General features: G+C 54.2%; 2 protein-coding genes across 2 annotated transcripts; both read right to left on the bottom strand.

Annotated features, from left to right (window-relative positions):
- Positions 1–2,197: 2,197 nt before the first annotated feature.
- MONBRDRAFT_29199 (uncharacterized protein) lies at positions 2,198–8,741 on the bottom strand (the record flags this gene model as incomplete). Its single annotated transcript, XM_001749610.1, has 24 exons — positions 2,198–2,262; positions 2,358–2,400; positions 2,508–2,636; positions 2,753–2,858; positions 3,033–3,322; positions 3,437–3,556; positions 3,680–3,736; positions 3,833–3,889; positions 4,000–4,302; positions 4,490–4,662; positions 4,762–5,203; positions 5,309–5,458; positions 5,560–5,766; positions 5,918–6,074; positions 6,245–6,618; positions 6,688–6,840; positions 6,965–7,097; positions 7,232–7,344; positions 7,476–7,577; positions 7,718–7,915; positions 8,008–8,073; positions 8,101–8,283; positions 8,386–8,565; positions 8,676–8,741. 24 exons carry the CDS (start codon positions 8,739–8,741, stop codon positions 2,198–2,200), a joined length of 3,867 nt encoding a protein of 1,288 aa, XP_001749662.1.
- Positions 8,742–9,139: 398 nt separating this feature from the next.
- Positions 9,140–10,451, bottom strand: MONBRDRAFT_38832 (uncharacterized protein). Its single transcript, XM_001749609.1, has one exon. It carries the CDS (start codon positions 10,422–10,424, stop codon positions 9,936–9,938), a length of 489 nt encoding a protein of 162 aa, XP_001749661.1. The 5' UTR covers positions 10,425–10,451; the 3' UTR covers positions 9,140–9,935.
- Positions 10,452–11,926: the final 1,475 nt, after the last annotated feature.

Genomic DNA, 11,926 nt, shown 5'->3' with positions numbered 1-11,926 from the left:
CGGAGACCGCAACAGGTGCGAGGCGTCAAGCGTTGAAAAAAGAGGGGTTCTACTACGTCGAACCAGGGCGCGCACACGATGAGGGCGTGAGTGACAAGGCCCACACAATTCGGCAAACCAAAGCATAAGACAGGTGCCCCCAGAAAAAAAAAAAAAATTTGAAAAAATGAAAAAGGAAAAAACGAAGAGGCAGAGGGACACACGAGAGAGAGCCAGAGGTTGATGGCACAAAAAGAAGGGCAATGGGGGGGTGCGGAGAAAAAGCAAAAGAGTAGAAGGGAGGGCGAAACACGGGAAAGAATGAGAGAGCCGGCAGTGCAGGACCCAGGCCAAAGCCACACACACACACAGAAAGGTTACAAAGGAATTCGTTTGACAAGTGAGAGGGGGAGAAGGCGGAGGGGAACAAGGCAGAGGGGAGAGATGGGATGGGATGACTGCTGGCCAACACCACAGGGCGGTGGGCCAAGCCATCCGCCTGGCCCTCGCGCACCCGGTGTTGCAGCAGAACAAGGAGCGAGCGCACCGAAGCAAGGGAGCCTTTGAACGAACACATTCAAAAGCATCAAGCAGGGGGGCGGGAACGGACATACCCGACGATGAAGAAACCGAGCGTATGGCAGGGGCGTCTTCTCAACCGCCCCAGCCGATCATCAGCACAAGCTAACTTGAGGGACGCGACCCGGTCGACGAGGATCGCAGAGGTGCCTCGAGGCACACACGCGCACGCACAGCTCTCTCGCACACAGAGAAGAGAGAGAGCGCGCGCGGAGAGAGAGAGCGGAGAGAGAGCGCGCGCGAAATGAGTTGTCGTCGCAAAATGGATGATGAGAGAGTGAGGAGGAAAGCGCGGGTCAAGTAGAGATGGTAGTGGGATAAGATGTTTATCTAGAGAAGTAATTCGGGTAGGAACTTGGTTTAGAGAAGAAGTTGAAGCCGTTGAGATTTGTTCTACAAATTAGAGCTATAAGAGAGATGTGTTGATTCTTTCCGTCCCAGTCAGAGATAAACAGCATTTTGTAGCGCATGATACAGGCACGACGCAACACCCCGATCAAAGTCAGAGACCATGACATTCCAACGTGAAGAAGCAAGAGAACAAAAGAAATTCAACATTTCGAAGAAAAAATTTCAAAACTCGTGTCCGTTCCTCTCTCTGTCTCTCTCTCTGTCTCTCTCTCTCTCTCTCTCTCTCTCTCTCTCTCTCTCTCTCTCTCTCTCTCTCTCTCTCTCTCTCTCTCTCTCTCTCTCTCTCTCTACTTCTGCTCTCTCTCTGTTTCTGCTCTCTCTCTCTCTCTCTCTCTCTCTCTCTCTATTCTCTCTCCCGTTCTTTCGGTCCTTTTGAGGGAAGAACCCAATGTCGCCGAAATGGCAAACGTATGTCTAATGTTTGCATCGAGGCGCGGGTAGACAGCGTCGTCGTGGACATGATGGCTGCGCGCTCACTCGAGCCGTGTTGATGCCTTTGGCCCCAATTGACAGTCACACATCCCTCTGCCGAGCCCCGAAATCACTTACAGTTTAGCACAAGTCCCCAAATAGAGGACGTCACCCTTCTGCCCCGGACGATTCGCAGCGACCTGCATCAGACGATAGAGCTGCCAATTCATCGAGTCCAGCCGATTCGTACGCTGCCTGAACCATTCATCTGCTCTTTGACTTCCCCCCTCCCTATGGCGTCGAGTTGATCATGAGGGAGAATACACGCAGAGCTGTCAGCTTTGCGCGCGCATACCGCGCGTGCGCTTTGGTCCGCCCCTCAGGGCTCGGCTGCATCAGGTTGCTCTGGTTCTCTTGCTTGCTCACGCTCTCGTGTACTCTCTCTTTTCTCATTTCACCTTCAGCCGCACTCTCTGGCTCAAGCTCTCTTTCCCTTCACGCCGTCGCTCGCACAGACCACAACTCTCTTCCAGTCCTTCTTGCTGACATTGTCTCTCTGCTCATTTTGCCCACCAAATGCCATGTCTCTGCGCTTTTCTTTTGCTTACGACGATTTTTGGTTGTGACAACACAAGCGGACTTGTTCGTCAGGTTGTTTGAATAGATTGGCCTCTATTTTTTAAAACTATATAATACAGCTTTTGTGTGTCAGAAGCAGTACATACGATTGCATGCGCGCAACAGCATGCATGCACTGGTGACGGCCGACTGACGAGGGCAGATACGCTTGGTTGACCTCGTGGTCCTGGGAGGTGGCTCAACGACGCCGCGAGCCTGGCGTGCGGCCCCGGCTCGACGTTTTGGCCGCTTTGGGCGTGAGTTCTAATAACATCGTTGACAGATCCATGCAAGCAGCCCACCCGTTAGAGAATGCCGCCACCTATGACAGAATGTTCGAGTTGGATGCTCACACGTACCAGAATCATCCTCCTCACGCTGCCGCAGAGACAGGAAGGTGGCCTAGGGTGACATGTTGTAAAAAGGTCAGGCAGAGGTGCAACGCAAACGCGAAAGCAGGAGCAACAAGAAGATGGCCCACGTCATCTCCTGCCCTCGGTCTTGCTTACCCGTAGCTGTTCGGCGTCATCCACAATGGCCTCGCCGTCATCATAGTAGTCAATGACATTGTCCACCAACAAGTCCACATCAGCCTCAAGATCGTCCAGACTATCATACGCTTGATCCATGGCCTTGGTCTACAACACCAGGTGGAGGCCAGGAATCAAGAGAATGAACACACACAACATCAACATCATGCCCCTGTGCTCCTCCCGGTAGCTTTCACGTGGTCCGTCTGATCTTTCCCGTTTACCTGGATATCGCGAAGTGAGATGGGCTTCCGTACGCGCTTGTAAAACCCCGGCTCCTCAGCTCGGGACGGGAGGTCCATCAGACTGGAACTCAGCACATGGCCATGCCTACCCAGCGAGTTGTTCGTACACTTTGAGAGAAGCACAACAACATGCTAGACAAGACAAGACAAGACAAGACAAGACTAGTGCCAACGCCGCCTCCCATTCCAAAGACCCGCGTGGCAGTTGTGTGGCTTGCGACGCCATGCAACCAGGGGCTGGTACAAACGGCACTCTTACCGATTCGTGGATGAGAGCAAGTCGTTGATGATGTTTTCCGCAGCCGTCACATCTGCGTCTCCGGAAATCAACGCAAATCGGCCCTGAGCCCGTTCACTCGTGTATAGCACACACAACTTGATTCGCAGCAAAATGTACAGGACCCCAAGAGCTAGCTCAAGCGCAGTCTGCTCACCCTCGGATGTAGCTGTGGTTTTCCCGTCCGCCTTGGCTCCGCCGCTGCGTGAGCGATGCTTGCGCTTGGCAGCACTTCGTTCGCGGGCCTCGTCCAGCGAACCGCTCTCTACCGCCTAAGTCCACGCGTGGCAATTGCGAATATTAAAAAAAAATAAAAAATAAAATAAAAAATAAAAAAGGATTGTAACACCGCAAATCAGGCACCAGCGGGAAAACACCAAGCCCACCTTGAGAAATTGCAACTCGGTGAGATCCTCGGCGTAGTTGACCTCCTTGCGGACCCGCGCCCCACGGCCATAATCCTCCATGGGCTTCTCCTGAGCTGCTTCCTCAATGGCCTTGGCCACCTAGAGCACCACAATTCCAGCCATGGCCATCAAGCAATAAGGCAATTGGTCAGCTCGGGCGCCGTCACTTGCTTGACGCATGCCCTTGGCCACGCCCGAGATAAGGCCCACGGACATGCATACCGAGTTTTCTGCATCAATCAAGCCGGCCGGCAGCTCGTCTCGGGCAAAGAGTCGAGTCTGTGGGCATCGCGAAACGGAGGTCACCGTTGAGCTCGCAACAGAGCCGAGGCAACGGGGCAACATCCAATTCAAGTCTTGCAATGCAATCCCCACCTGTCGACGATCCGAATGCCAGGCCTGATCGTTGTTGGCTATCTCCTCATCCATTTGCTAAAAAAAAAAATTCAAAAGCAGCTCCATGCCCCACATTAGCTCTACGCGCATTACCACAGTGTGGCGTGACCGGCCCGATGCATGAAGACCAAAAGCAAAAGACGTACCACGAACGCCTCCAACTCTTCATCCGAGCGCGCAAGCATGCGGTTGAGATCTTCGTGATCGGTCACGCCGGCCTCAATCTCATCGTCATCGTCATTGGCTTGCTGAATGATCTCCAGCAACATCTTCTTCGTGTCGTTCTCGTCCGCGGTTTGATTGAATTTGCCTGCCTGGATCACCTGCTGATCAACGTCGAGCTTTTCGCGCGCGCGCTCCAGCATGCGCTCTTCCACGCTCTGCACCGTAACCAGGCGGAACACGCGCACTTCCTTTGTCTGACCGATGCGATGAGCACGATCTTGTGCCTGTTGCGCCACGTATCGACGCAAAGTCGAAAACAAGTGTTCAAAACCAACCGGGCACGGGGTGCGATATTGTGGCAACATACATGAGCGACACGACCAGAGGAATATGGAGTCGGCCCTTGGCTGCACGGAGGACTTGGCGCACACAAAACCCCAGCACATGCGAGTTTTGGACACACACACACACCTGCAGATCCTGATGCGGATTCCAATCCGAGTCGAAGATAACCACGGTATCTGCGGTCTGCAAGTTCAGACCCAAACCACCAGCACGAGTGCTGAGGATGAAGATCTCCAGATCAGAATCAGGCGCGTTGAAATCGTGCAAGAGTTCGGCGCGCTTTGCGGCGCCACACGTGCCTGATGAAAAGGTCAATGATTCATCAGAGGGGCTATGAGGGCAACATGGCGGAAACGCCTGCTCATGATAAATACGAAGGAACCAGCAGATGGTCTTACCGTCCATGCGGCAATACTTGAGGCGACGATAGCGAAAGTAATCCTCCAAAATGTCCAGCATCGTGGTAAACTGGCTGAAGAGAAGGATGCGATGGCCAAAACGTCGCAGCTTGGGGATCATGTGGTCCAGCAGCTCGAGCTTGCCGGCCGTTCGCCACAGCTCGAGGCCATTGAGATTGGCCAAAGCCGTTGCAGCATCCTCGTGGCGCAGCAGCTCACTCTTGAGATCCTGCTCCACCTCCTTGAAGAGGAACGGGTGGCAGCAGAGCTTGCGCATCTGCATGACCACGTTTTGCAGGGAGCGGGCTTTGGTGGCATCAAGGGCCTCCATGTTGCTGCCCGATGTCGACTGCGTGCTGCTGGGAATGACGCCGTACTTTTGCATGCACACATAGAGTTTGCGCTGCAGAGCAGACATCTCACACTTGATGACGTGTTCAACCTATTGCAGGAGTGCATAATCGAGAAACCGGCGAAAGAATTGAGCAAAGTGATACCGAGCCAGCTAGCAAACGCTGCACACGTATTGTATCTTCAGAGCTCGGACCTTATCCGGTAATTGCGTCTCGACCTCCTTCTTCAAGCGGCGCAGCAAGAAGGGCCGAAGGATCTTGTGCAGCTGCAAAATGATGAGCTGCTTCTCTTCGGCATCCAATTCCACGTTCTCACTTGTCTCGGCGAAGGGCGCAGAAAACCACTACCGAGCAAGGCATAGCAACGGGACTGAAAGTTAGCGAGAAAGGCGTTCCGCAAGCATTGCAAGGGGCATTATCACTGGCCGACTGGTTCACCGCATACCGAGTCAAAGGTGTCACTCGAATTGAAGACGTCGGGCAAGATAAAGTTGAGGAGGGACCACAATTCAGGAAGGCTATTCTGCAGCGGAGTGCCGGTCAACAGGAGTCGACGTGGCGCGCTAAAATAGTGCATCAGCGTCTGCGAGAGCTTGTTCTTGGAATTCTTCATGCGGTGGCCCTCATCAATGATCATGTAGCGCCAGGAAATCTGTCAGTAGGCACGGCACGGGCAATGTCATGAGCGGGCGCGGCTCCACCCCTCACGTCAACGACGCGAGCATACGCACACAAGCACACACATAAACAAGCTCAGGCTGGACTCGGTTTCACGCCCGAAAACCATGACAAGTCATGACAACATTGAAACATGCCTTGGAGAGGAGGGCGCGGTCTTTGATAATCATTTCATAGGTGGTGAGCAGCACGTTAAAGCGCACGTCCTTGATCTGTTGGTGGAAGACACGACGCTCCACCTTGTTGCCACGGTAGGCGACGGTCACAAGTGACGGCGCCCATCTTGATATCACGATCCATCGCAGCAGCAGCAGCAGCAGCAACGCGTCAGTTGAAAGATAAGATGAACAAGCTGCCCACGAAAAGAGCTCGACCCCTGTTCTGCGCCAGCAGAGGTGTGGCAAAAGAACGGCAGGATACGGGCCACAACGCTAGCGGAAGGGGTATCTTACTTGGCCAACTCGAGGCGCCAGTTGGAAAGAGTAGCAAGCGGCACAATGACGAGGAAAGGCCCCGAATTGTTCTTCTTCTCAACGAGGTAGGTCAAGAGGGCGATTGTTTGGATGGTTTTGCCGAGACCCATTTCATCTGCCAAAATGCCATTGATGCGGTTGTTGTAGAGAGAGACGAGCCAACGAAGGCCGTACATCTGATATGGCTTGAGTTTGCCGCCCACCAGGATGGTGGGCTGCTCCTCAATATCTTCTTGAACCACATGGGCATCAAACTTGGCCTTGAGGGCGGCCTCGGCTCCGGCCTTGACCTCCTCGCTTGCGCCGGCATTTGAGCTCTCAGCAGCTGCTGCCAAAGTAGCAGCGTCCGAAACCTGATTCGCCAAAACAACGAGCATCAGAATGCAATTTCATATTCAAAAGGTGATGGACGACGTTCTGACCTGGCCTTCATCGCGGGCACGCTCCTGCTGCTGGTGAGCGTCGATGAGTTTGTTGACGACCCGCATGCGTTCGTCAATCTTGTCCAGGAGAATGCGCTTGCGACTGTCCTTCTGCTCATCCAAGAGCCGCAGATAGCCTTCCGTATCTTGATCCTGACAAAAACCATTGGGTTACCACAAATTCATGCAAAGCGAGGGGTAGACGAGAGTGAAGGCTGTGGTTCAGGCTTGGATCGTGCACCCACGAGCAGATCGAAAACGTGCAGCAGACACAGACCATGAGTAGACGGAGACGCTCCTTCTCCAAACGTTCGCGCTCGAGCTGGGCGCGGCGATCCTTGGCCTTGACCGCTTTGTCAGCATCTGCAACCAATGCAGACAACCGGGTGCGCACGTTGGCGTGGAAAGCCCTGGAAAGTATCAGATGAAAAGGCGCAGATGAGCAAGTGGCCGCCACTGGACATGAGAAGAGGGTCAAAAAAAAAAAAAAAATAGGCGAGAAAGAGGAGGAAGACTTGTGGCACTTGACCGGGTGGGCACGCACAAGAATTTTCGACGGTGGTCCATGAGAATGTCAAGCTGAGAGCGATGGCGCTCTTTCTCGGCCTCGCGCTCGCGCTCTTGCTTAAAGCGCTCCTCTTTGGCTGTCAAGGCAGCCTGTGGGTGTACAGCAGGCAAGGAGTGTCAAAAAATAAAAAGAGGGAACGGGGACAAGAATGAGGCGTTAAGAAGTCCTGGGTGAGGAGAACCCTGATAAATGCCATCAGCTTGCGCCGGTGAATGCTTACATCGCGCATGAAGACGCGGCGATTTCGCCAGAGGGTACCACGGCGATAAGCGGTAATGGGAGTGGTGTTGTGGTGCATGAAGCGCTCCAGGTCCGCGCGCATCTGTGGTCCGTGGCGCGATTAGGTGAGATGTGGCTCAGAGGTGCTGCGGAGGTCGAGGTGGGCGCTCGAGCTAGCACGCCCATTAAATGATGCATGGACGCAAACATGGCATTGCAAACTGAAAAGCCAGGTGCACGTACGGCACTTTGAAAATCCTTCAGGCGAAGCATGTGCAGCTCCTTGAGGGCCTGAACTTGATGATCGAGGGCGACACGGGAGGAAAGGTTTTGGAGTTCGTTGACGCGAAAGGAGACACGGGAGGCAAGCTGAAACTCGGCACTGCGCAGCGCGGCTTTGTAGGAAGCAGCAAAGGCTTTGGGCGGTGTGGCCACCACAATCTATGGGGAAGAGGCGGGAGGCAAGCGTCATGTGTGATGTGCAAGCGTAGAAAAGAGGCATGCCGGGCGCACAGCCCTTCTCGCAGCCGTACCTGGTCAGCCTCTGGGTCTTCCTGGGCCAAGTTATTTGGATAAAGATTGCGCGCCAGTTGGCGATACTGTAAGAGTTGGCGGCGCAGGCGTACGGTGCGAGCAGTTTCGTCGCCTTCATCTGAACGGCCAAGCTGGGCCGGTGTCGCCGAGCTGACAGGCGTCGGGGTGGATGCGGGATCAGAGCCCGACGAAGCAACGACGCGCAGCCGGAGCATGTCGAAGAGCATACGGCGTGCATTCTCAGGCAGTTCAGTCTGCTGCAAGGACTCGTTCAGCTATAGCCGTGCAAAAAAACGCGGGGGCGGGAGAATGCTATCATCAGGTCTCGCGTCGGGAGCACGAGCCAGGCGTGGCGGTTTGGGACAGGGCGGTCATACCTCTGCGACGGCAGCTGGATCGCGAACATCAATGGTCTCCAGGACCCGCTCCAGGGCAGCGTAGGTTTTGGCGGCTGTAAGACTGCGGCGCCTTTGGTCGGTCTGCTTGCCAAGAGGGTTGGACGTGTCAACCTGAACGCGATAGATGTCGGCGGCATCGTGGGAGAGCAGAGGCTGCAACTGCACCACACCACGGAGCGCAAATGAGTCCCAAAAGTTGAATGGAGAAGAAGACGGCCACGGAGAGGGCGTGCTTGTGCACATGCGCGTGCTTGAGTCCGGGAGCTCACCTCAGTTGGGACGCCAGCGCCCTGGGTGCCAGCCACGCTGGGCTCCCCGCCCAAGGCTGCACTCATTGTGCCTATCCCCGCCCAGACTACCACGGCCCAGCAACCACAGCCCACGATCCCTCGCACACCCACCAACACACTGTGCCCTCGGCTGAATCACTCAAACCCGTCTTCGAGGACCCGCAGGAGGCGAGCAAGATGAGAGCCACAGTCGCCTCTCTGCTCCCTCCCTTCATCGATTCTAAAAAAAAGTGACCGTTAGCTCTCTCGCTCTCTCTCTCTCTCTCTCTCTCTCTCTCTCTCTCTCTCTTTGTCGCCAGCACCGGAATACATGTTGACAACAGGTGTTGTATCGGGTTAAACGAGTGTGGGTTTTCGAATGGTTCTCCTGCTGTTTATGATGATGCAACTATACAAATTTCGGCTGTGGTGACATGAAGGAAAAGAACCGTTATATCGCTATGCCGGCTTTTGTCGATCAAATTAGCTCAAGTGGGGATTGAAGGAAAAGATTGGAAACGATACCGCGGCCGACGAGTCGGCCACCAGATATGAGAGCCCCACATTGCCTCGCTGCTGCCTCACTGCAGCAGGAAAAAAAAAAAAAGGACAGTGACCCACACGACCGTGAAAGGAAGACACAGGCGGTGGAACTTTAGCTTGAGAATGGGGGTGTGTGCGAAAACGAATGAGGCAAGCCCGCTTGGCGGAATCACCCATCGCTAACAACACGTTTTAAAACCAAGTGCGCCAACACCACCAAGGCAAGCCGTGCCCATGGCAGAAGTTGTTGACGCCGGGTTTCAGAAGAAGGCAAAGGAAAAGACAAACAACAAGCAAAAGGAGAAAACAGGAGCGCAAGGGTATCACACCACAAATACACAACACACGATGACAGCAGGAGGGCAGCGCAGCAGTCAAACACAACGCGCCTCTGACAAGCGGATGACTCGACCACCTCCAAGCTAGGCAGCTCATCGATAAACAATGGCTAATTTGTTCATCAATGGCAGGGACACGACAAGGCCATGCAAGCTGATTGCTGGCCAGCTTCAGGCGCAGAAGGGCGGTTCAGATGCAGACACACACAAGTCAGGGTGTCACAATGTCATCGGCTGGCCAGAGCAGCTAACAGTGGCTGTACACGACAGCTATTCACACCATGCTCCCCCGCTCCGCCAGAAAAAACAAAGAATCAACACAAGGAGATGTTGATAGCTCACATGACTCCTGCTCGGTTAAAAGCGTCACGAGACCACTTTAAATGTCATCGAGATCGCCGAGGTCGAGGTCATCGTCCTCGTCGTCCTCGTCGCTGTCGCCATTGTTCAGCTGATCATCCTCGTCCACATCCTGGAAGAGGATGGCATCGCCATCGTCCTCGTTGAACGTCTCACCCTCGTTGATCTTGGCCTCGGGAGGGAGCTCACCGTGAGACTTGAGCTCACGGGCCTCATCGGCGTTGTACTTGGCAATGACGTCGCACTTGGAATCTTGAAAGTCACGCAGACCAATCAGGATGATATCGCCCGTGTTGATCCAAACTTTCTTGCGCATCTTGCCACGGATGTGACCGAGACGAGTTTCGCCATCAAAGCAGAAGCATTCAACGCGGCCGTTTCCGAGCATGCGGACGACCTGGGCATATTCCTGGCCTTCCTCCTTGAAGATGAGCTGACGCTTGTCAGGCTCGTTTTGGTTCTTTCCGCGACGGCGGTTCTTTCCTCCCTTTCCCTTATTCTTCGGCATTGCGGCGGTGGTAAAAACGAGCAAGTCTGCACACAAGGGCGACGGAGCAAGAAGCCAGAAGGAAGTGAGCTGAAGGAAAGAAAAGAACTCCACATATACAAGACGAGACGAGATAAGAAGGCAGCTGGCACGGATGCAGGCAGCAGAGACTGCGACGCGAGCAAGGGCCAGCCGAGGCGAATCGGCAGAGCATGTGTCAAAAGATAACGAGTCTGGGACGCCAATGTTTTGAAGGTTGTGTCGGACACGTGATGCACAAGGGTGCACCGAGGGAGACAGAGACGGACAGACAGATGGACAGACAGGCAAACAGAGACGTAACACATGCACCGACACGGACGGATGCGCGCACAGGCTTGTCCAAGGGAACTCGGCTCATCAGTGGGCGCTGCGCTGGAGCTGTTGTTGCAGAGGTGGTGGTGGCCTTACCGGTTGCAAGTGAAAACTGCCCGGCTCCTCGTCACCTCTCTCGTTTTTGTCAAAGAGGGACGCCTTCCTCTGAGTTTCATTCCGAGAGAGCCGCAATCTCTGCCACGGCTCCGCTTTTGCTTGCTAGAATTTGATCTGACGTGTTGTGTCTCTTCCGTGGGAAGAGGTGCTTGTACGCTCTCTCCCCAGACCGCGTCACTACCTCCCTGTCTTTAGCACCCCATGTGGAGAAGTGCCAACAACTGTTGTGCACCGATTATCACTCTTCTTCAACACAACCTAAAGCCCGTACAACTACTGTTGCCAACAGTCGATCAACTTGCATAACTCTGAAACTACCCGAACAACGTATGTTGACTTGACATGTTGTCCAGTCTTGCTGACATTCGCAAATGTGTTGCCAATCAGTGTTGTGCCCGGTAGGCTCGCGTAGGCGCGGCCGGCCACGCCCCCCTTGATCGACGAATGGCAGCGCACCGTCTGTGTGGCTGGCGGCGCCTGGAATGACGCCAGCTTCAACCGACTCTCTTTTTGTTTGGATTGGCTTCTTAGACAAGAGCGAAGTGGACATGCAGAGCCACCAAGAGTTGTTCAAAGCTAGTGCTTCAAACACGAGGCCGAGATGAGCTGCCTACCACAACGCGCGTTGCCAAGCCAAGTCGAATGGCAATACCATCAATCGCAGATGCCTCAAGAGCCACAAGGACAGCCATGATGAGAGCCGGCCATCCCGTGTTGCTGCCCCAGACATCCACGCCGGCTCAACTCAACCACCTCGCACCCCGCCGCCATCTTCGCCGCAACCGCATTGTCGATTGTCGATTAGCATGAAGTTTTTTGGTTGTGTCACTCCCTCCCTATTTGCATCTTGGCGCCAATTCAATTGTTCAGCAAATTTTCATCTCTCTCTCTCTTTCTCTTTCTTTCTCTCTCTCTCTCTCTCTCTCTCTCTCTCTCTCTCTCTCTCTCTCTCTCTCTCTCTCTCTCTCTCTCTCTCTCTCATCTCTCTCTCATCTCTCTCTCTCTCTCTCTCTCTCTCTCTCTCTCTCTCTCTCTCTCTCTCTCTCTCTCTC

This window comes from Monosiga brevicollis, genomic scaffold, assembly GCF_000002865.3.
Source record: "Monosiga brevicollis MX1 MONBRscaffold_32 genomic scaffold, whole genome shotgun sequence".
In the NCBI taxonomy this organism is placed as follows: Eukaryota; class Choanoflagellata; order Craspedida; family Salpingoecidae; genus Monosiga; species Monosiga brevicollis.
This window is presented reverse-complemented; position numbering and strand designations above follow the sequence as displayed.

Bases quoted from the DNA above. Each gene is read 5' to 3' on its own strand.
- MONBRDRAFT_38832 (XM_001749609.1), bottom strand. From the start codon at position 10,424: ATGCCGAAGAATAAGGGAAAGGGAGGAAAGAACCGCCGTCGCGGAAAG.